This window comes from Anopheles marshallii, chromosome 2 (assembly GCF_943734725.1).
Source record: "Anopheles marshallii chromosome 2, idAnoMarsDA_429_01, whole genome shotgun sequence".
In the NCBI taxonomy this organism is placed as follows: domain Eukaryota; kingdom Metazoa; phylum Arthropoda; class Insecta; order Diptera; family Culicidae; genus Anopheles; species Anopheles marshallii.
Window position 1 is genome coordinate 46,226,945 of NC_071326.1, and position 19,906 is coordinate 46,246,850.

The following is a 19,906-nucleotide window of genomic DNA, read 5'->3' on the forward strand; positions in this document are numbered from 1 at the left end:
TTGTTCAGTTCCGTTTGGTCTGAAGCATATCTCGCAGTATGCTGATATCGAAATTTATTCGCCGTGTAAACGCTCCGTCGCCGGGTTTTGTACGAGCAACATACTGACCGCGCTGGCTTTCGCATTCCTGTTCCTTTACGCGTTCCGTGCCGTGATAATCGAATCGTGTCGTACCATCTATGAAGCATCTTTTGTTCGGTCAAATGCCGCGATCTGGATCCGTTCGCGGTGTGGTTCCTATACGATTCTTGCCAACTTGCGGCGTGGTCGCGCCGGGTTCGCGGTTCAACAATATTCAAGTCTAGAGGAGAGTTCATTATCCCGCGCCTTGGCCGAAAACGATGTAACACCGACGCTGTTCGGATCGCATTTTAATGAGCGCGAAGTTCTGGCAGAAGGATATGAACATCCTACCATCCCCAAGATAGCCAGTTCTATAATTCTTTCTACATTGTTCGAGACGTGGTACTAATTCTGCTTGCTTTTCTTATTTTATCGCATCGCTTCATTCTTCATCCTAAGACTCACACGCAAAACCCTGGCCACACATACGCTCCTGCGGTCGATCCGGAAAGTTCAGTGTAGCGTAAACCGTGGGTCAGTCAGAAAACATAAACACCTGTTTCGGTCTATCCATCGACTATTGCAGTTCCAGTAAAAGAGTCCTAATTTCGCTGACTCCGAACTGTCACGGTAGGATCAAGTTGGTCAAATCGTGTGAGTTTTGGGTGCGATTCTACGAGAACCACAGATTTCTCCGTGGCCGCGCGTGTCTGAGCGAGAAAAAGCGTGTGATTTGTTGCACCGAAACTTGTGAACTATCGTGAAGCGATGTCAGTACGTCGGCGCGATTTAAGTCCTCCCCCGGGGCGCGGTCCTGGAAGTGGAGGCGGCGGTGGTCCTCTCGGTGGCAGCAGCAAACTTCGTATGGATCGAAATCCCAGCCGGGCGAAGATTACTGGTATGTTTTGTTAATTGCTCTTTGAAAATGACCAACACGACAAGTAATATGCACGCTTGTCGTGTTATCCAGATCCAAGCCATCCGGCAGGCAAGCGGAAAGAGATCGATAACGTCATGAAGAAGGCCCGTGCCTTCCCGAATGAAACGTGGGATAAGAAGCTATTGGAAGTGGAAGAAAAGGATCCCAACCGTTGGCGCCATACAGGCTACAAAAAACTGTACATCGAAGATGATCCCAGCAGCTCAGATTCAGACCGTGGTCCAGGTGGTGGTGGTGCTGGAGGTGGTCGTTATGGTAACGGTAGACGCAGTAGATCACCGCGATCACCGCGTCCGGCTCATCGACGCTCACCATCGCCGATGCAAGCAATGCGCAAACGCCATATATCGCCCCTATCACCCGTCCCGATGCGTCGTCGGTCTCCATCGCCGTCACCGATCAATCGTAAACCACCACCACCTGAACTGAAACGACGACCCCGATCGCCCTCACCAAGAATGCGCCGCAAGTCACCAATGGGGATGATGCGCCGCCCCATGTCACCAGGCGAAATGCGACGGCGTCCATCACCACCCGGTATGGGGCCGGATTCACCACGCAGAGCACCTCGCCGTATGTCACCTCATCTGGGTCCTCCGCCGTCTAAGGGTGGACGGCTGCCTCCACCGGTACCACGTTCGAAGCGACCTCCTTCACCGCCGCCAAGGGTGAATATTATTGTTTCATATAGATAGTTGTCTATTACTGTGCTATTCGTATTGCTTCAGTTGCATCCAGCACTGAACAACATTTTTAGTGCATGCCTTGATTCTAAATTAGAAAGACACATAAATGTAGTCGTCCTTATACTTCTGACTTTTGTGCTTTACGAATGAATGTTTTGGATGTTTATGAATGTTTTGAGAAGAGTCATTTAAAAGAATCTTAAATAAGGAGTCTTTCAAATCAGGAATCGACTTCCAGAAGGTTCATGAATCTTCAGAGCAGTGGCGGATGAAGTCCCTTGAGGTCTTATGCGAAATTGAGGAGGGGTCATAAATCTTTGCTATCGGCTCATAACTCGTGGCTCTTTGAGGATTCATGAATCTTTTTAATAGAGATTCATTCATGCATTTCAAAGATTTATTCAGATTCTTCCTACTACACTACTTGTGACTGTTTGTTTTGTGCAGTTGTTGGAACAGTATAAGATTTACAACGTCGTAAAAAACAATAGGACCATCTCTCAATATTATCTTCCAACTGTTAGATAACGTGTTCGTCGTGGTTGAATCAAACTTGAACAAATTGTGAGAACAAAAAACTTGATTAGACTTCCCACAGTCAACATGCCACGTTCTTGTTTAGTCCATGCCCAGAACGGTATGGGTAGTTCCTTTGAGCAATAGTGTTAAGTATATTTCTTTCATATTAGTGTGGTATAATGCGTGTAAATGTTGCTTTGTAATGCAGTACAAACTCATTCTGTTTTAGTTAGAGTATTCTAGTTTCTATTGCTGACTAAGTATTGTTGGCTGATTTGAACATGAGTAGTAATGCTCGCGTAATTGTGTTGCAAATGTAGCATATATTATAAATTATTTGTTACTTAACATGGGGGTCCTACTATATAGTAGGATACTGTATTTCTGTAGTTTTTTTTTTCGTTAAACATGCCTATGAAATATCTTGCCATTAGGGCTACACAGAATTCTTATGATGATTCTTAGCTTTGTGTATCAAAAGCGCAATTTCTAATTTATTTCTTACTTCTGGTATATAGGGCAATCCAGCCCTATCCAACATACGTTTACTATTATCGGAACTTTATTGAAGCAATGTTATCAAATTACTATTTTTATGATTTCATTTATTTATTTGTTTTTCGATTCGATCTAAAATATTTAATATCGTAGTACATTCGTTATGCGATGAAATAATGCGTTTTTTCACTGAAAGTAGATGAGTCGGTCGGCATCCATGAGTAGCTGTTCCGATGATTCCTGTTCCGGTTGTTCGGTTGACGATCACCGTCGTCGCCATCGTCGTTCAAGGTAAGTAATAACAAGCGGGTGCTAGTAGCATTTTGCAAGTTGACAAGGTGTTAGTTTTTGTTTGTTTCACACATTTTTCTTATTTCGGATATTGTTTCTTTACTTTAAAAAATTCTAAAGAATTCGGAAGATTGTTATTAGTTGGAATGTGATATATCATCTACATTCCCGCGTAATTTCCGATAACGAGCTTAAGTCGGTAAAAACTTGTCTATTCTCAATGTATTCGTTGGTAAAAAGTAATTAAAATATTTTTTATGCAAATAATTATTTACTTATTGTAAGCAAATGTTCCTTAAGTAAACCTCGACCATTTTCTGTGTTTTAGGGCTCGATCACCACCGCATAACAACGGTCCAAAAGTATTCCGTCGGGAGGGCCTCCCGGGGAATCATGATAGCCGTCTGCGGCCAATGAGTCCACCGCCAGTGGATCCACGCCGCAAGCATCTGCCACCACCCGAACCGCCACTGAAAGGCCATCGCGGTTTAGAGAAGGTAATACAAACTATGTTTACACAAGAGCATACGTCTAGAACATCTAATTATTCGATATATTCATTTCATACAGACTTCACGTGATCATCGTCCATCACGATCAGGCCCACAACCGCCTTCCGAGCAACGAACAAGGCGTCCACAAACACCGGATTCCGATCGCGCTTTGTCACCTCCGAAGCGTACAAAACATGCAAGCAAACCCTCTAGTACTGTCCCAGCTCCGGAAGAAACACGACCATCCAAGGTCCGTGCATCGAAAACACAGGTAGCTCCGTCATCAGATGCGGCTGGCTCGAATGGGCACGATACTGCATCTCGGCCGTCATCTTCTGCCCAGACGGCTCTGACAGCAGCAGCAAGCTCCTCGAGCACGACCCACAAAAAACATCATAAAGACAAGAGTGCGGATAAACTGCGCGCGCGTGTGAAAATTGAAGGCGAGCCGAAACGTCGTTCTCGACCACGCTCTCCGTCAAGCGGTTCGGAGGAATCAAGCAGTAGCGAAAGTTCCTTGCCTCGTTTTACGGCCACCACTCGCATGACACTTTCGGAGCGCTTTGGTAAAATGGCCCAGTGGAGCGTTGATCGATCGAATATGGAAAATATGCGCATCACAAAGAACTCGTCCGGCGGGGATCTTAAAGTGATGATCGAAGAGGAACTTGAAGCACCACCGACACGTTACACGTAAGTTTACGCATTAGAACATATGTACTGTAACTTCTTCGTCGAATCGTACCAAAATATCTCTGATGCAAGCATTACAAGCTGCAGATTTAAGTAGTTAGTTTCGTAATATTTGTAGAGCTAAATGTAATTTTTCCTCCTGCAGCTATTCGCCAGCCCCGGCCGGACACTTCCCAGAAGAGTTGATGACTACTGGACCGAGCGGCCTGTCATCGTGGGATGACGTACGGGTACGATACGAGTACTACAAGGGACGCGGGTATTTGCGGGATCTCGATTTGCAAGATTACATCAAGTGGGAGGAGTGGTGGTACAAGTACCAAGAATGGCTCAAACAAGAACGATATTACGAGCTGTGGGAACGTTCGCAAATGAACCGCCGTCGAAAGAAAATTCCCATTGCACAGCGGCTAAACTAAAGTGGTTAGCTGTCGTTCCCTTTTTCGGAAAGCCTATTTATCTCTCCATTGAATTTTGCAGTGAAAAAACATAAACGGTGTCCAGGAAATTGACACCACAGCAGGTATATTTTGGAAGGAGCTATTCCCGAGCTACACGCGCGTCAGAAATGTCTACGAAATATTTCATTAATCTTATCTATTTAAACCATTTATGATTGTGTATTTCATAATTTGTAGAAATTTAATCTGACCCTTTGCTTAACAAATTGCTTGTTTCCTGTTTTTACTTCGTTAACAATTCTAAATCATTGAAATCAGTGCAATGCTTGGTGGAATATTTGTGTTTTTTTTTCTTCTCATGACACATACAAGCGTGAACTTATTTTACACAAACACGAATGTTTTTTATGGAGAATTTTGATTAAGTATAACTAAGAAAAAACAATGAAAAGTAGGAAAGTAATTTAAGATTAAGATTTTTTATCTTTACTTAAAAGCAAGCATGTAACAAAGCGTTGGAAAGCTATCTCAGTAAATTTAGCATTACACTTAAAGCTGTAATAGTCAGAACGTAAATCAACAAAATATGTTAAGAGCAATAGATGTGTGACCTCAATTCCAGTTCGCCGATGATTTTAGCCTGGGAATGTCGAAGTGCAAATAAAGAAAAACAAATAAATAACCATAAATAAAAACGTTGAACTCTCTGCGATTGCCTTCGGTCATATTCTTTCCAGAAAAGTTGCTTTTTTACCTTTGAATTTTTTTATTCCATGTACTGTTGTTGTTTACATTCAATTTCCTAACATCTTCAAACAACCCTCGATAGATGGGTGGTTCTATTGTGCCTTGCCCAGCTGTTCGATATGCTTCGAGACGTCCTCAGCAGTGGCGTTTGTTAGTGTTACGGATTTTTCTTTCCCCAATTCTAGAAAGGATCGAAAAGTTGGATAAATACCAGCTCAACATGCGATTAAAACTATACGAACGATGCGCTACCGTAACGGGCCCAAACTCTTGGTTGTACGCCGCTGCATTCACGAACCAATATCGGTAGCGTAGGATTATCCCGCTTCAATTGTACGTAGCGGGTGTTAACGAAATCGCTATGGTCACGGATAAGAGAGAGAGAGAGAGAGAGGGAGGGGTAAAAAGGGAAATGCCATCACCGGTGGACGATTGTGTAACATTGGGTCTCCCTTCATCCAGGGCCCAGGGCGATTATCGCCCGAAGCGACACTCTACTTACCGCACACCCTTTGATTCTTCACCAGTCTGGCAGAGATGTAGCCGAAGCTCCTTGACCGACGGGTTGAGCCGCGCAAAGCGAAGCAAAGTCAGCCTCATCTTCGTTATCCGTTTGGCCCGATAAGTTTTTCCGCAAGTGGAATCGAGTGGGAGCGCACAGAAGAAAAACAAACCTGGTTCGGTGCTTTTTGACAGCTGACCAACTTGACAGTTGCTGATAATTGTAAGCACAGTGGAAGGTGCTCTCACCTGTTTTTTTGAATTTGTTTTTTAAATTTATAAACGTTGAAGCGAGAAAAAGTACAAATTTATATTACACGATATGAATTCATACAAGATGAGTATTGAAAAGGGATTTATTTTATCACAACTGTCTAAACACTTGCACTTTTCAAACACTTGCCGCCCGGATACGTTTTGTCAATTCTCAAAAACAAAATGAATATCGAAGGTAGGGATCATTGTTAGTTATTATGATACGCTTTTTACGAATAAATAATGCGATATTTCAATAAATTCATTCTTCACTGCTAATCACATTGTAACACATTGGAGAATCAACGCGGCGTGCCTTCGTTCCACTCTGCAACCGTTGACATTGCGTTCGTCGATTCGTACACTTGTTTCCACAAAAAGCGCATTCTGACTGGTTTGACGCGTGCCATTCCTATGAGCTGTGTTGATTGTGTTTAGCATGCGAGAGAGCGAGGTTGTAGTGCTGAACAACTAGCGCTTGGCTGGTTGTCCGTTTCGTAAGCTGATACTGTACTAATGCCGTCAGAAGGATAAACGAACGGCCATGGAAAAAGTGTTGTAAGTTTGTACATCCTGAAGCTCTGTGAATTATAGCATACAATGTGTACAGTGAAAATGGTGGTGGCGGATCGAGCTAATCCGGACAAAGGGGCAACTGCTGGTTCCCGTTGTATGAGCAAAAGTTGTTTTACCCTATCTCCAGTACTTGCCCTTTTCGCTCCCTAGGGTGGATGGCGCGGATTTAAGTGTAGTGAAAAGTGGTTGGACCGTAAAGTCATCGAACGGTTGGATATCTTTCTGTTCTGCCTGGCCCAGTTCGCTCAGCATCAACGCTACAGCAGCAGCAACAGTAGTAGGCCACGAATGGATAGCTGGAGAACTGTCAAAACAGTGCTAATGCAAAACGCTGCTAGAGGAACGACCGAAAATTATTATTGTTCTGCTGTGTTACTTTCATTTCATTGTTAGTGCTGGTACGGCATTCGTTACAGTAGTGGTTATAATTCAAGCGAATGTGAAATCATCAACTGCTGCCCCAAAATTAACACAGATAGCCAGAAAAAGCAAAAAGACGTAAGCGGCTGGGTGCGGTCGTGATCGAAAATACTAACAAGCAGCCACGGAACAATCATCATCAAGAAGAGTCCCGTGTGTGAAGAAATGGTGCAGTTCCTGCAGGGAAAGCCGATTATTCATGCTTATCGCTCTGTTGCTGTGCAGCCAAATTAAATCGAGCAGGGAATCTCGCCCGCTGTGCGCCCACCCGTGCATGCGTGTCAAGGAATTTAAGGAAGCAACAACAAATCAACTTTCAATAGCGGGGCAATAGGTAGCAATAAGGAAGGGCAGATTATTGAACAAGCGCGCACCGACTGCTCCAAAGAGTTGCTAGCCGTGCCCATCTGCTCTACGGTGTACAGAATGGAAACCGAATCGCTTCGTGTGCTGTAGCTGGAACAACAAAGCAATTCGAAAAGTATTCGCCTAAAACATACATCCCGGTTATGGCGTGATCTCATTTTGCGTTCCGTTAAGAATTTCTAATGTCAACCAGTAAGGGTAACAGCATCCAACCATTCCCTTCACCAACCGCACGTTAGCACTTATTTAAAAAAAAGAGGGCAGTGGCCTGTTGTGCGGTGTGGCATTTAGCATATTTTGGTTCTAATAACGAGCACCGAAATAGCGGTTTAGTTCAGTGTTTTATGTGTGCGAGAACGAAAACAAGCAAAAGGGTGTATTTTGGGAGTCGCAGAATGCAGGTTCCTTTGTTATTGAGATATGCAGCATTACTTTCTTCCCGAGTGCTTACAAGTGCGCCCAGAACCTCCGCAAGTGCAAACGCACGTCCCCCTTGCATGTGGTTGAATTTTTGCTGTAAAAAAATACAGATGTTTTTTCGTTGTTGTGATTAATGTGTGCTAATGCGAAGTTAAATTTTTCTTACCGTAGGGAGTGATCGAATCGACGACTACACACGGATGCGGATAGAGAAAAATATCATTCGCAGTCATTCTGAAACCACAAACGCCCGTAAACTGTTTGTTTTTTTAGTGCCTAAAGTGTATCTGTGTGTGTGTGTGTGCGTGTATATACATATTGTAACCGGGTGTGCAGTCATAGCAACGGGAACACCGAACAACCGGAGCAGCGGAAAACCAAAGCAACGAGAAGCGCGCGCGTCTGCATTAATTACTGAACCAGCGACATAGCCCAGAGCAGCAGCAACAACAACAAAAAAAAACACGAAACCAGAACAATACATACTCATCCACGAGAACAGCCTGCACAATCGTTTCTCCGTGGCCATCATGCGTACGAGATACGCAGGGAAGGAGAATTAAATCATCATCGTCGTTTAGAAGATTCATCATACTGTGTGGAGCCACTGTTCGCGTCTTAGGTGACGTCCCGGCTGTTTCGCTTTTATACTTCGCAGACTCTACTCAATGTGTCCGATCAACCTAGATCGCCGGTGTACCTCATTCGGTGGCTAGAAAGCGATCGTACACATCAGCAAGAACGGATAGCAACTCTACACAGTGCTAGGCAACACCGTTAGAACGTTTTGCGGCGATGGATAATTCGCGCAATGAATCGAAAATGTCGCGGCTTGCCGACTACTTCGTCATCGTTGGATACGATCATGAGAAAGAGCGTAAGTCACACCGTTGTTTCTTAAATGTAATTTGAAGTTTCTTCAAATATACCCTATCTCAGTTTGCTCGATCCTTCTCGTTCGGTAGATTCAAGCATGTAAGTCCGAATCGTATATCGCTCTGTAAATATGCTCATGCGCTTATAATTTATGTTTATTTTTTAGTTGAGCTATGTAAAGCCTCTCCCCCTCGCCCCCTCGACGCTTGTTGGGACACTCGTCGATGGTGCGCTATGAGTTCGCAACCGGGGGGATACATTATTCATCATTTGCCATTTGCAAAGTTAAAATCCCTAGCCATTCGTGACCAGCTGTCCCTTTGGTCACAGCGTTTCACTGATAGAACGCAAACGCATAGCGATAGATAGTGTTACATTTGAGCAAACATCCAACGCAAACGGCAAATGGTTGGTTGCATTCCACACAGTGTAAGCGATGTCCGCCGTTGGGTGCTCGCACTGCGTATTGAGCATTAAAGATGTAGCATTATATACCACCCAACGGATGGATGGTTCATCCGTAATTGCTGGGGAACAGTTTTCTGTTTGCCAAGCCAACGTCTTGGACCCATTGCCATCCATTGCCAGCACATTGTATGACTATTGATAATGGAATAGTGAAAGATAATCAGAATGCTGTCCATATATCTCTGCGATAAGGACCGAAGCAATGCGACATACAACAGACACTAATGGGGTGATTATTGTAACGCGATCTATTTCAGAATTAGGAGTTTTACATGAGAAAGAATCCTTGACTGAACGCATATTCCATTCGGACAATCGTTCCGATCTGTTCTACGATAGAACGGTTAATTTGTAGGTCTGACCTCATCGTTTGCTTAGGGAGAAAAATCATCACATGTGTTTCACGGCTACGTTCTTCCATTCGCTGGAATGCATTTAAATTTGACCCAGTTGCCCCAGACCCGAGGCCATGCTTCTAACGACTAATCAAACCAATCGTGTTTTTTTAGTTATACGGTTACAAGTCACTATCAATCGTTGACATTCTTCTGCGTTTGTCTGGTTTCCAGTTGGCATACACATACACAGAATTGCCAGAAAATTGCTGATGAAAGCATCATACATTTCTCAGTGGGGAAGCATACTTTCCTTTATGCTTGCATTTTTAATTTTGCAACACGTTTGTTCGTTTTTTTTTGTTTGGCTTTTGTGATTTGTTTGAGAATAAGAACGGAAGATTGTTTACTTTTTTGTTTTACATACATACTACTTCGTACACTATCGAGCAGTGGTCAATCAGGAGGTGGTCAATTTGTACATCAATTTATAGAAAATGTTACATTGAACATAAACACGAAAGTGTTCCATTACCCGTGCGTTAATTGACGCTGGTTTGATAGACGGTCAAAGTAGGCAATAAAATCACTTCAATATCACGCGCCACCTGATGTTGATGGTGATCGTCCTCCCTCTGCAATACGTGGGTGCTGCTACGATGTTCGGTTGGCCGTGTGTGCATGGAATTTCCTTTTCGCGATCTTTCGATCGTAACGGATCGCATATTCTGTTGCTGTGTTGTTGCTTCCAACTCGCCATTGCCCGGGTGCGTGTGTTTGTTCCGCCACCGTGGCCACTAACGACGTTAAATTGCGTTTCGCTAGCAATTTTTTCCTTCTTCTTCACGTTCACTTTAAAGTGAAAAAGCAACATATAGCCAAAGCAACGTAACTATGCACCAAAAAAAAAAACTTCCTCTTTCCACAGAGGGAAAATGTGTTATGGTTTCAAAAAATTGCTTCAATATGTTTGTTTTCATTTTCCTTCGTCTTTTTTTTTTGTAAGTTGCATTTCGACTTCGATCTACGTTACATTCCAGTTTGGTTAAACTAATCGGTCCTGGTGACCGATAAAAGTAATGAACCGAGGCTATTTGGAGTTTCTTAAATTTAATTAAGAGCCAGTTAATTAATTTATTCATTGCTGCCAACTAGCATTAGAATGATGTTATGTTTACTGAATTTTGGAGGAGAGTCATTTGACCATCATTAGCGAAGAGTCAAATAAATCATGATTTGACACTCGTAATATTCATAAATTTTCATAGATCTATAAATTCTTAATGATTGATAAATTCTCGAAGATTCACGAGTCCTTAAAAATGTATGAATCGCGAATAAATCCTAATTTAGCTCATGTTTTATGGTTTTAAGCTATTATATTAGCTATATTAGTTAGTTAGTTAACATTAAAAGATTAACAAAGTATAACTACAATATCAAATGAATTTTTGATGATTCATAAATCTTGGAGATAAATCATAATTAAATTTAAATTTATAAATAAGAGAGAGGAGATAAATTTGATAAATCATGAATCTATTATTCAAGAATGATTATAATAGCGATTCAGGATCATTCATTCTGTTTAAAAATTAATTCATTTTTTTCTGGATTTGATTCTGATTGCACACTAATTTTGTTGCGTCTTTGTGTGTATAATGTTTGATTTACAATCTCACCAATATGGAACTTTTTATTTTAAATTATCAAAAATAAAACCATTCCTCTAGCAAACATTCCTTTAATGCTCTAAACTAATAGAAACACGCCATTATTTGGGTTTTCCTTCAACAACTGCATTCCCTATCTAGCGTATCAATCGCTGGTACGTCCATAACTCATCGTCAGTACCATAAAATATCGCATAGATATAATTTATACGCACTGCGTCTCTAGTTACACCGCTACTCGGTGGGAAGAGCGTGTGTCCGTATAAGCCTTCGGCTGATCGATGATGATGGTGCGCTTACTTTCGCCATCGATCGTCACACTTGGCGAAAGAGGAAAAAAAAACTAAACACCACGAAGAGTGGATGAAACATGTGACTGTGACTGCAAACGCACCTCGCACACCACACTATTGGAGAGTAGTGAAAATGAATGAAAATCATTCGTCAGCTGCGGTTGATGGTTTATTGGCCTGGCAAGCACTGACAAGCCAATGGAAATCTTCGCTGGCGCACACATTGAACGGACTAGTCGGCGGTCAGTGTCAAAAGTAATTCAAACCATTAGTGTCCGAGCCGCTGGGCAGCAGGGTAAATGGAAAGCGAGCGCGATCACTCATTCCGCATAGAGAGTGAAATCTAAATCAAGTACAGTGGAGAGCAGAGTTCGTTTGTGCGAGTTAGGTGAAGATGGAGATAGATAGAAGGCAAAGAAAAAGGATTGATATTATCGGCTAAGCCTTTTGTTTATTGAAACTCGATCAATCTGTTTAGGAATCGGTATGAACACTTTTTTTTGGGATTCTATAATGTGAAACGTTTTTTTTTTACAATTCTAATCGTTCCACAAACTTTGTCTTAAATTTAATGGTGTAAACATCTATTTTCAGTATAATTGTTTGATTTAGTTATTGTGAATTATTTGTCTAATGGTCTATTGTTGATTTACTTTTTTTGTAGGAACTGGATCAAGGAGTGGAAAAATTATTCAAAGATTTCCCGAGAAAGACTGGCCCGATACACCTTTCATAGAGGGAATAGAACTGGTAGGTATTCCAAAATTTATCTTTTGTTTGGCTAGTGTGATGAATTATAACATTGATTTTAATTTATTACTTTCAGTTCTGCCAACCGCAAGGATGGTCCCTTTCTACCATCCGACAGGAGCCACAGTTTTTCGTTTCGGTTCTCACCGATATGGACGGCAACCGGCATTATTGTGCATGTCTGTGCTTCAACGAAACCATCGCCATCACACCGAGCAAACCGATCGACGAAGAGGAAGAGGACGACAATCTATCACCGTCGGGCGGTGGAACGGGTGGTGGTTTACTGGCAAACAGTGGGCCACCTTCGATCACCCACCATAGCATTATGTATGCACCGAAATGTCTCGTGATCGTGTCACGATTGGAGTACATTGAAGCGTTCCGCAATTGTCTCGGCACGATCTACACGGTGTATTTGGAGAGCCTCAAATTTCAGCTCCACTATTTGATCGGTAGCATCCTTGGCTGTATACAGGTTCCACCGCCCGGTGGACCTCCGGTACGTTTTTCGATCGGTGCGGGCGATAAACAGATCCTGCAGCCTCCGATTTCAAACACACTGCCCGTTACGGGTTCATGCGTCAGCTTGCTGTTCCATCAGTTGGGTATTAAGAACGTAATGTTGCTGTTTTGTGCCGTCATGACCGAGCATAAGATCCTGTTTCACTCGACCAGCTACACGCGCTTAACCGACAGCTGTCGGGCATTGACGGCGCTAATGTACCCCTTCCGGTACAGTCTTGTCTACATTCCGATACTGCCTGCATCGCTGCTGGAAGTACTTACCATGCCGACAACGTTTATCATGGGCATCCACAGTTCGCTTCGGTCGGAAATCAGCGAAATATTGGACGTGATCGTTGCCGATCTCGATGGAGGATCAATACACATTCCCGAGTCACTCGTACCACCAATCGCCCGGTTACCGGCTTCGCTTTGGGACTCAACCGAACATGCTCTGCGGACGGTTTTGCATCCGGAACTAGCATTGGCTGATCTCGCCTTTCCGTCCGGTAGCAATGCTCACGGCCCTGGGCTCAACAACAACATCAACCAGAGTATGGCCCTGGCGCCAGTAAGCAGCACAAATGGGTTCAGTTTTCGCGAGCAAAAGAACGACATCATGCTTGATAAGGAGATAAGAGCAGTTTTCATGAGACTTTTCGCGCAACTCCTGCAGGGCTATCGATCCTACCTCACACTGATTCGGATTAACCCCAAGCCGATCATCCAGTTTCATCGAGCCGGTTTCCTCGGGGCCCGGGAACTAGTGGATTGTGAATTTTTGTCGCGTGTGTTGGACAGTATGTTCTTTACCGGGTTTGTGACGGAACGTGGCCCACCGTGGCGTGCATGCGACGCATGGGACGAGCTGTACAGCACAATGAACGACCTACTGAAATCCGAATCGCTAGACTCCTCGCTAGTGCTGGTTCATATACAGGATCTGGCGAAACAGTTGTACACCAACGAGTACCCGAATCCGCAATCGTTTCAGCAGAAAATATTGCGCCCTCCGGATGGTGCTTTTGCTAGAATTCATCAACCACCGATGCCGCTGATTGACGCACAGGAAGTGCAAAATGTTATCAACGATGGGTTGCAGGCGAACGATTTGCAGTCCCGTATGCAACCGGTTCGGGTTAAGCTGCGTATCGTACCGATGGGACCGTATTTGAAACCGGCTCCACAAGAATCGCGCCCCATCGTGAATAATAGTGCGCGCAAGCTAGAGGTGCTGCGAAACTGTATCAGTTGCATCTTCGACAATAAGATAACGGAAGCACGCAAAAGCTTCCCAGCGGTGCTGCGTATACTGAAGCAGCGCGAAGCCCGACTTACTATGTGCCGCGAACTGGCAAAGATCGGACAGGGCAACAAGCAACTCGATCACCAGCAGTTTGATCTCGTGATCAAGCTGATGAACCGTGCACTACAAGATGATTCGGCGAAGGACGAGTATGGCGTGGCGGCCGCATTGCTTCCATTATCGTCATTGTTTTGCCGTAAGCTCTGTACGGGTGTGATTCAGTTTGCGTACACCTGTATCCAAGATCACCCGGTGTGGAAGTCTCAACAGTTTTGGGAGGATGCGTACTACCAAGAGGTTCAGACGGCGATCAAAGAACTGTATCTACCACTTGCCAACTGGCCGAAACCGAGCGGTGTCGGTGGAAGTGCTGTGGGATATGCGGACAGCAGTTCTCTACTTTCACAATCCATTTCGCGCGATAAACTCGACCGAGCTTCGATGCTTACGCGGGCTCAAGAACCGTCGGCGCTGGAAATAGCGGCTGATCAGATGGGTAAGTGGGCTACGATGGATTCGGTGACACAGAAGGAACTTACGAACAAGGAGGAAAGTACGCTGTACAGCCATGCCATTCACTACGCTTACCGGATGGTGTACCTATTAATTCCGCAAGATGTTGGTGGTGCCGTGGGTCGGGTGCAACGTGACAAGGACGGTCGCCATCTCGAGGACGATACGAGCGTGTCGAATAGCGTGATCGAATCGCGCAGCCATAACAGCGACCACAACAGCGACGAAGGATTCGAAGAGCACGATCCCGGTGAAACGGGCAGTGCGGTTACGAAGATGGTGTGCAAGTTCATCGATCGTGTTTGCACCGAGGGTAACGTGACCGCGGAGCACGTGCGCAATCTACATCAGATGGTACCTGGTACGATACAGATGCACATCGAGACGCTCGAGGCGGTTGCACGCGAAGCGAAGCGTATACCACCGATTCAGAAACCGAAGTTGCAGTATCCGGTCTTGCTGCAGGATGAAAAGATCATTGGTGAGCTGCGGGCGTATTTGTTGGCGGACGGGCGGGAAGATAAGGAAGGAGGTAGCAGTGGCACGATGCTCCCGGCAGAGGGAGCTCTATTCCTAACCAACTACCGTGTGGTGTTCCGAGGATCGCCTTGCGATTCGTACTCTTGCGAGCAGAGCGTAGTCCGGGCGTTCCCCATTTCATCGCTTACAAAAGAAAAACGATTGACGGTGATATACCTGCAGCATCTCGAGCAGGTGCTGCCAGAAGGAATGCAGCTGCGATCTTGCACCTTCCAGCTAATTAAAGTCGCTTTCGATGAGGAAGTACCGCAGGAGCAGGTGGACGCATTTCGGAAAGCCGTGCATAAGATACGTCACCCGGAAGACGAGTTTGGACATTTTGCGTTTGCCACGCACGGTTTGGCGCATCCCGCCCTTTTGCCGGGTCATAAAGTGAAGGAAAAAAATGCCACACTGAAGGACTTTGCGAAGAAAACATTATTGCGTACGGCAAAGAAGGCAGGCTTCAAACAAAAGACAGGCGCTACGAAACGGAAATATATACTGCCAGGTGCGGTTGATTATGACGATGCATACGGTAGCGGTGGATTGCTAGGTATGGGTGGACCAGGTGGAGGCAACAGTTCCGGCGGAGGTGGTGGTGGAATGAACGAGAACAACAACAACAACGACGATGATGACGTCTCCGACGATGGTACGGATACACTGCCACGTGTTCACGTAAAGGACGTGGAACGGTTGAAAGAGCGAAGCTATGTTCGTGACTGGTTACGGCTGGGGTTGGGCGATGTACAGACGACAGGGTATCGTATTTCTCCCGTAAATAGCAACTACAGTATCTGTCGAACGTACCCGGCAATGATAGTTTGCCCGAAGGAAGTGTCGGATGATTCGCTTCGATGTATGGCACGATGCTACAAACAGCACCGTATACCGGTGGCGACGTGGCGACATCGTAATGGGGCCACGCTGTTGCGTGGTGCCGTGCCACAAGCAAAGGGCGTGATGGGGATGCTTAAAGGGCATCCAGGTTCAGCGAATACATCCACTGATAGTACAAGCTTCCAGGAGCAAGATCGATACTTCGTACAGGTGATCAAAATGACACCACATACGCGCACGATTCGGCATCAAGCGTGGGGTGGACTGTCTGACTCCAATATTTCACTTGATTCGCTCGCCCTGGCTGCGAACAATCTGCCGCGATCGGATATTTCTACCCTAACGCCTGATGTTGGCCGCAAGCAGCAACATCACTCGCACCATGATGGTGGAAACAGCAGTGGTCTAAATTCCACCGGTGGTGGAGGTCTGTATTCCATCAACAATTCTTCATTCTCTAGCTTCGGTGCGATGCGATCGAATATTAAGTCGAACAAATGGACTTCATTGAAACCAAACCGCAACTCATCGGCAGCGGTAGGAGGTGGTCCCGATTCCACTAGCTTGCGGGATGTGAATCACTGGGAACGCGACGGTCCTGGCGGACATCATCATCATCATCTTCATTACGGTGGCCCTGGTGGTGCTGGACAAGGAGGGCAACAGGCACATTACGCATTCCAGCGCGTACCGCTATACTTTCTGGGCGAGAAATCGCAATCCAAGTCAGCGAAGTTATCGGAAATGTATGCAGAATTCATTCCGGTCGATTACACTGACGTGCGACATTCCCGAACTGCCTTCAAGAAACTAATGCGAGCCTGTCTACCGTCATGTGATACGAACGAGCCGGACCAAACATTCGCGAAACTGGTTGAACAGTCGGATTGGTTGCAACAGATTCGTGGCCTACTGCAGTTATCGGGAGCCGTTGTTGATCTGATGGATTTACAGGAATCCAGCGTAACACTGGCACTCGAAGACGGTTGGGACGTATCGGCGCAAATATCATCCCTAGCGCAGCTATGTCTCGATCCGTACTACCGCACGATTGAGGGCTTCCGAGTGTTGATCGAGAAGGAGTGGCTTGCGTTCGGCCACAGGTTTGGTCACCGAAGCAATCTGAAGCCGAATTCAAGCTCCGGTTCACCGTTTGCACCAACGTTTTTGCAGTTTTTGGATGCGGTGCATCAGATACAGCTTCAATTTCCTCTCGCATTCGAGTTCAATGAGTTCTATTTAAGGTTTCTGGCGTACCATCATGTGTCTTGCCGGTTTCGAACATTCCTGTTCGATTGCGAGCTGGAGAGGGTTGATTTTGGCATAACTGCGATTGACGATAAGCGGGGCTCGCTCAACTCACATCACAAACACGTCGTAGAAGCGCTTACGATTTCCGATGACGATAATCTGATCTATCACGGCATGGGTGGAGGAAGCGGTGGTAATGGCGTTCCAGGCGGTGTTGGAAGTAGCGGCGGTCCCGTGGGATCTTCGTCGAACAGTAGTGGAGTAATGGGTGGTGGTAGAAACACAAACACGCAAAAGTTTGGTCCCTCGCTCTTTGACTACATTGAGCGGCAGCACGCAAAATCCCCAATGTTCTACAACTTTATGTACACCCCCGATCCGGAACGCACAGTGCTGCGGCCGCAGAGTTCCATTTCGGTGTTGGAGATTTGGTCGTACTATCTAGGCGAGGAACTCGCCCAAGGACCACCGTACGATCCCGAGCTGGTCGGTAGTGATAATATGGAGGACGACTGTGATTACATGTATTCGACAACAACCGGTGGCAATAGTGGTGCGGGCAATGCTGGAAGTCTAGGCAGTACCGGTGGCCCGTCAGGTGCTCTAATGCTACGACAGCCAAGACGGCGTGTAGTGACCGTTAATTATGATAGTTTGAGCCGTTACGAAGCGGACGCGTTCACAAAGTTGCTGGATGAGTTGAAAACGGCCGAGGCTGAGCGGGGCTTATTGCCGCAAAAGTGGCGCCAGGTGTGGGATAAACTGGAACCACCGCACTCAGATTCACTGACCCGGCATGCATCGTTCAGCAGTGCTTTGGTCCGTTCGCATGGTCGATTGTTACACAAAAGGTATAATTCAAATGAGGATTTACATGCGGTGGGCCATTACATTGATGGTGTTTCTTTTTATTGGTTTTTTGCAACTTAGATCCACGCTGGAAATTCTAATGCGCGGTCGACAGGCTGGATTTCATCAGGAGAATTTCTTGCATCCACATCGCTTTGAAAAGCACGTTTATTCGGCACCGGTCAATTGCAATCACTGTGGTAACGTTCTCTGGGGTCCTCTACTGAACGGTTTAAGGTAACATCCGTCATATGGCATTTTGAAGCAAAATCTTAACGACGTTTCCTTTCGATGCAGATGCGTTGATTGTGGAAACACCTATCACGAGAAGTGTGCGGAATCGGTTCCGAAGAATTGTACCAAATACAAAGCAGTCGAAGGTGGCAATCAACCGACGCTACCACGAACGCAGGGCGATAATAATAGTGTAACGTCTAGTGTAAACACGACAAATACCAACAGTCAGCATTATTACGAACAGTATGATAGCAAGGTTGCTGACGATCGTACACACGAAGGGTAAGTGTGTAGAATATATACGGATGGTCCTGGAAGCACTGTTACAATTTTTTGCAATTATTCTGTAGCTACCTCTACAAACGCGGCGCAATCTTAAAGAACTGGAAGCAACGTTGGTTTGTGTTGGACTCGCACAAGCATCAGCTGCGGTACTATGACACGACGGATGATTGCAGCTGCAAGGGCTACATTGGTTAGTGTGTTTCATACTTGTTTTGGAGCTTTTGACATATATCATCCACACACTGTACGTTCTCTCTAATGATTCATTACAGAACTGGCTGAAGTACAATCGGTCGCACAAGCACCTCCCCAAACAGCACCAGCTCCTTCGAAGAAGTTTGATGATCGAGCATTTTTCGATGTAAGTACCTTTGGTAGTTGTTCGTTGATAATTGCATTATAACAAACACATTAATTTTCTATTTTCAGCTCAAAACTAGCCGACGAACGTATAATTTCTACGCCCAGGAAGCATCCAGTGCCCAGGAGTGGATCGAGAAAATCCAGGCTTGTCTGCAGTAGAAAATTCTACCTCTTTTCAGGCTAATTCTGATACTTCATGTGGAAAATCGCGCTGTCTCCGAATGCCCTAGTTAAACAAAATGATTCTCCTGACTGATGATCTAGGCTGTAAGCATGGAGCAATGATTTTCGTCTATAAAATTGTATTTATTTTTGACTATCATAGATATCAGCCACCGTTGATGCGCCTATTTCCCTGGAAGTTTTTGGTTCATTAATAACGCGTGCTCTCTTTTATAGCCTTAAACTACAACAGTACGAGACATCAGTTCCAAACGTTACATAGATGGATACCTTGATTGTTCAAGGATCGCGGATATTAAAATGCTCAATACAAAACGGAAATGCACAACCTGTGCGCATATACCGTTAGAAAGATAGACTCATAGTTGGGTGGGGAAGCAGAAGGGAAAAAAGATATATTTTAGTTTCGAGCCGAACTCTCGAGTTTTACCGGCGTATGATATATAGCCGTATGCGAAATTTTTCCAGCGAATAGCTAATTTATTTAGCGTTTAAGGCGTATATGCGTCTACGAAGTGATGCGGGTTATCTCATTTTGTATTGTTATGTTTAACTAAGGTTGTTTTTTTTCTCTGTTGGGTTTCATTTACGTTGCACGGGATGGATGTTTGAAATGCGACTATAAGGTCTTTCCAACCGAATTCGACATCGCTTCCGTTTGTTTCACCCGTATTTGTTGTACCTCCTGATCACAAAGCTCATAGAAAAGCATTTTAGAGCAGCATGTGCAACTAGTTTCTATCGGTTATTCGATTCGATGAAAGCGGAACTAGAATCACAAATAA

The 19,906-nt window shown here is 45.0% G+C and overlaps 3 protein-coding genes across 3 annotated transcripts; 2 read left to right on the forward strand and 1 right to left on the reverse strand.

The window, feature by feature from the left end:
- The first annotated feature begins 831 nt into the window (after positions 1–831).
- Positions 832–4,603, forward strand: LOC128707731 (serine/arginine repetitive matrix protein 1). Its single transcript, XM_053802689.1, has 6 exons — positions 832–961; positions 1,034–1,671; positions 2,906–2,997; positions 3,326–3,494; positions 3,568–4,184; positions 4,330–4,603. The coding sequence occupies exons 1-6, from the start codon at positions 832–834 to the stop codon at positions 4,601–4,603; spliced, it is 1,920 nt and encodes a 639-aa protein (XP_053658664.1).
- Positions 4,604–5,424: 821 nt separating this feature from the next.
- On the reverse strand, positions 5,425–5,932 carry LOC128707115 (NADH dehydrogenase [ubiquinone] 1 alpha subcomplex subunit 2). Its single transcript, XM_053802061.1, has 3 exons — positions 5,835–5,932; positions 5,585–5,691; positions 5,425–5,513 (listed from the first exon to the last, which is right to left on the reverse strand). The coding sequence occupies exons 1-3, from the start codon at positions 5,930–5,932 to the stop codon at positions 5,425–5,427; spliced, it is 294 nt and encodes a 97-aa protein (XP_053658036.1).
- A 2,760-nt stretch (positions 5,933–8,692) lies between these two features.
- On the forward strand, positions 8,693–19,097 carry LOC128718041 (myotubularin-related protein 13). Its single transcript, XM_053811714.1, has 14 exons — positions 8,693–8,747; positions 12,180–12,265; positions 12,342–13,276; positions 13,352–14,398; positions 14,471–15,648; positions 15,706–16,359; positions 16,582–17,382; positions 17,467–17,718; positions 17,803–18,055; positions 18,135–18,290; positions 18,351–18,572; positions 18,641–18,765; positions 18,848–18,936; positions 19,005–19,097. Exons 1-14 carry the CDS (start codon positions 8,693–8,695, stop codon positions 19,095–19,097), a joined length of 5,946 nt encoding a protein of 1,981 aa, XP_053667689.1.
- The last annotated feature ends 809 nt before the right edge of the window (positions 19,098–19,906 follow it).

Bases quoted from the DNA above. Each gene is read 5' to 3' on its own strand.
- LOC128707731 (XM_053802689.1), top strand. From the start codon at position 832: ATGTCAGTACGTCGGCGCGATTTAAGTCCTCCCCCGGGGCGCGGTCCT. The intron at 1,672-2,905 runs GTGAATATTATT...CACTGAAAGTAG, and splicing joins CTCCTTCACCGCCGCCAAGG to ATGAGTCGGTCGGCATCCAT. The intron at 3,495-3,567 runs GTAATACAAACT...CATTTCATACAG, and splicing joins GCCATCGCGGTTTAGAGAAG to ACTTCACGTGATCATCGTCC.
- LOC128707115 (XM_053802061.1), bottom strand. From the start codon at position 5,932: ATGAGGCTGACTTTGCTTCGCTTTGCGCGGCTCAACCCGTCGGTCAAG. The intron at 5,692-5,834 runs GTAAGTAGAGTG...CCGTGACCATAG, and splicing joins GAAGAATCAAAGGGTGTGCG to CGATTTCGTTAACACCCGCT. The intron at 5,514-5,584 runs GTAGCGCATCGT...GATCCTTTCTAG, and splicing joins AAGAGTTTGGGCCCGTTACG to AATTGGGGAAAGAAAAATCC.
- LOC128718041 (XM_053811714.1), top strand. From the start codon at position 8,693: ATGTCGCGGCTTGCCGACTACTTCGTCATCGTTGGATACGATCATGAG. The intron at 15,649-15,705 runs GTAGCGGTGGAT...GTTCCGGCGGAG, and splicing joins TGATTATGACGATGCATACG to GTGGTGGTGGAATGAACGAG. The intron at 16,360-16,581 runs TAAATTCCACCG...ATCATCTTCATT, and splicing joins TGGTGGAAACAGCAGTGGTC to ACGGTGGCCCTGGTGGTGCT.